General features: G+C 60.9%; 1 protein-coding gene across 1 annotated transcript; it reads left to right on the top strand.

The window, feature by feature from the left end:
- Positions 1-38: 38 nt before the first annotated feature.
- Positions 39-158, top strand: ETH_00041620 (uncharacterized protein; the record flags this gene model as incomplete). Its single annotated transcript, XM_013375012.1, has 1 exon — positions 39-158. A coding segment is annotated over one exon (120 nt), but the record flags the coding sequence as incomplete, so codon positions are not given.
- Positions 159-358: the final 200 nt, after the last annotated feature.

The following is a 358-nucleotide window of genomic DNA, read 5'->3' as shown; positions in this document are numbered from 1 at the left end:
GGCTGCGCCAGCAGCTGCTGCACCGGCAACGGTAGCAGCAGCGACAACAGCAACGGCGACAGCAGCAGCAGCGACAGCAGCAGCAGCAGCAGCAAGAGCTGCAGCAGCAGTGGGAGGGGCGAAAGGGGAACTCCAAAAGCTTCAGGTACTGGGGATGAGGTGTACGTACAGCTGACCTCACTGAGTTCACTATTCTTTCTGCAGCAGCAGCGGCAACGGCAGCAGCAGCAGCAGTAGCAGCGCCAGCAGAAGCAGCAGCAACAGCACTAGCAGCAGCAGCAGCAGTAGCACCAGCAGCAGCAGCAGCAGCAGTAGCAACACCAGCAACAGCAGCAGCAGCAGCAGTAGCAGCGTCTGC

The sequence above is a fragment of the Eimeria tenella genome, genomic scaffold, assembly GCF_000499545.2.
Source record: "Eimeria tenella Houghton genomic scaffold, Eth_scaff2474, whole genome shotgun sequence".
NCBI classification, from domain to species: Eukaryota; Apicomplexa; class Conoidasida; order Eucoccidiorida; family Eimeriidae; genus Eimeria; species Eimeria tenella.
This window is presented reverse-complemented; position numbering and strand designations above follow the sequence as displayed.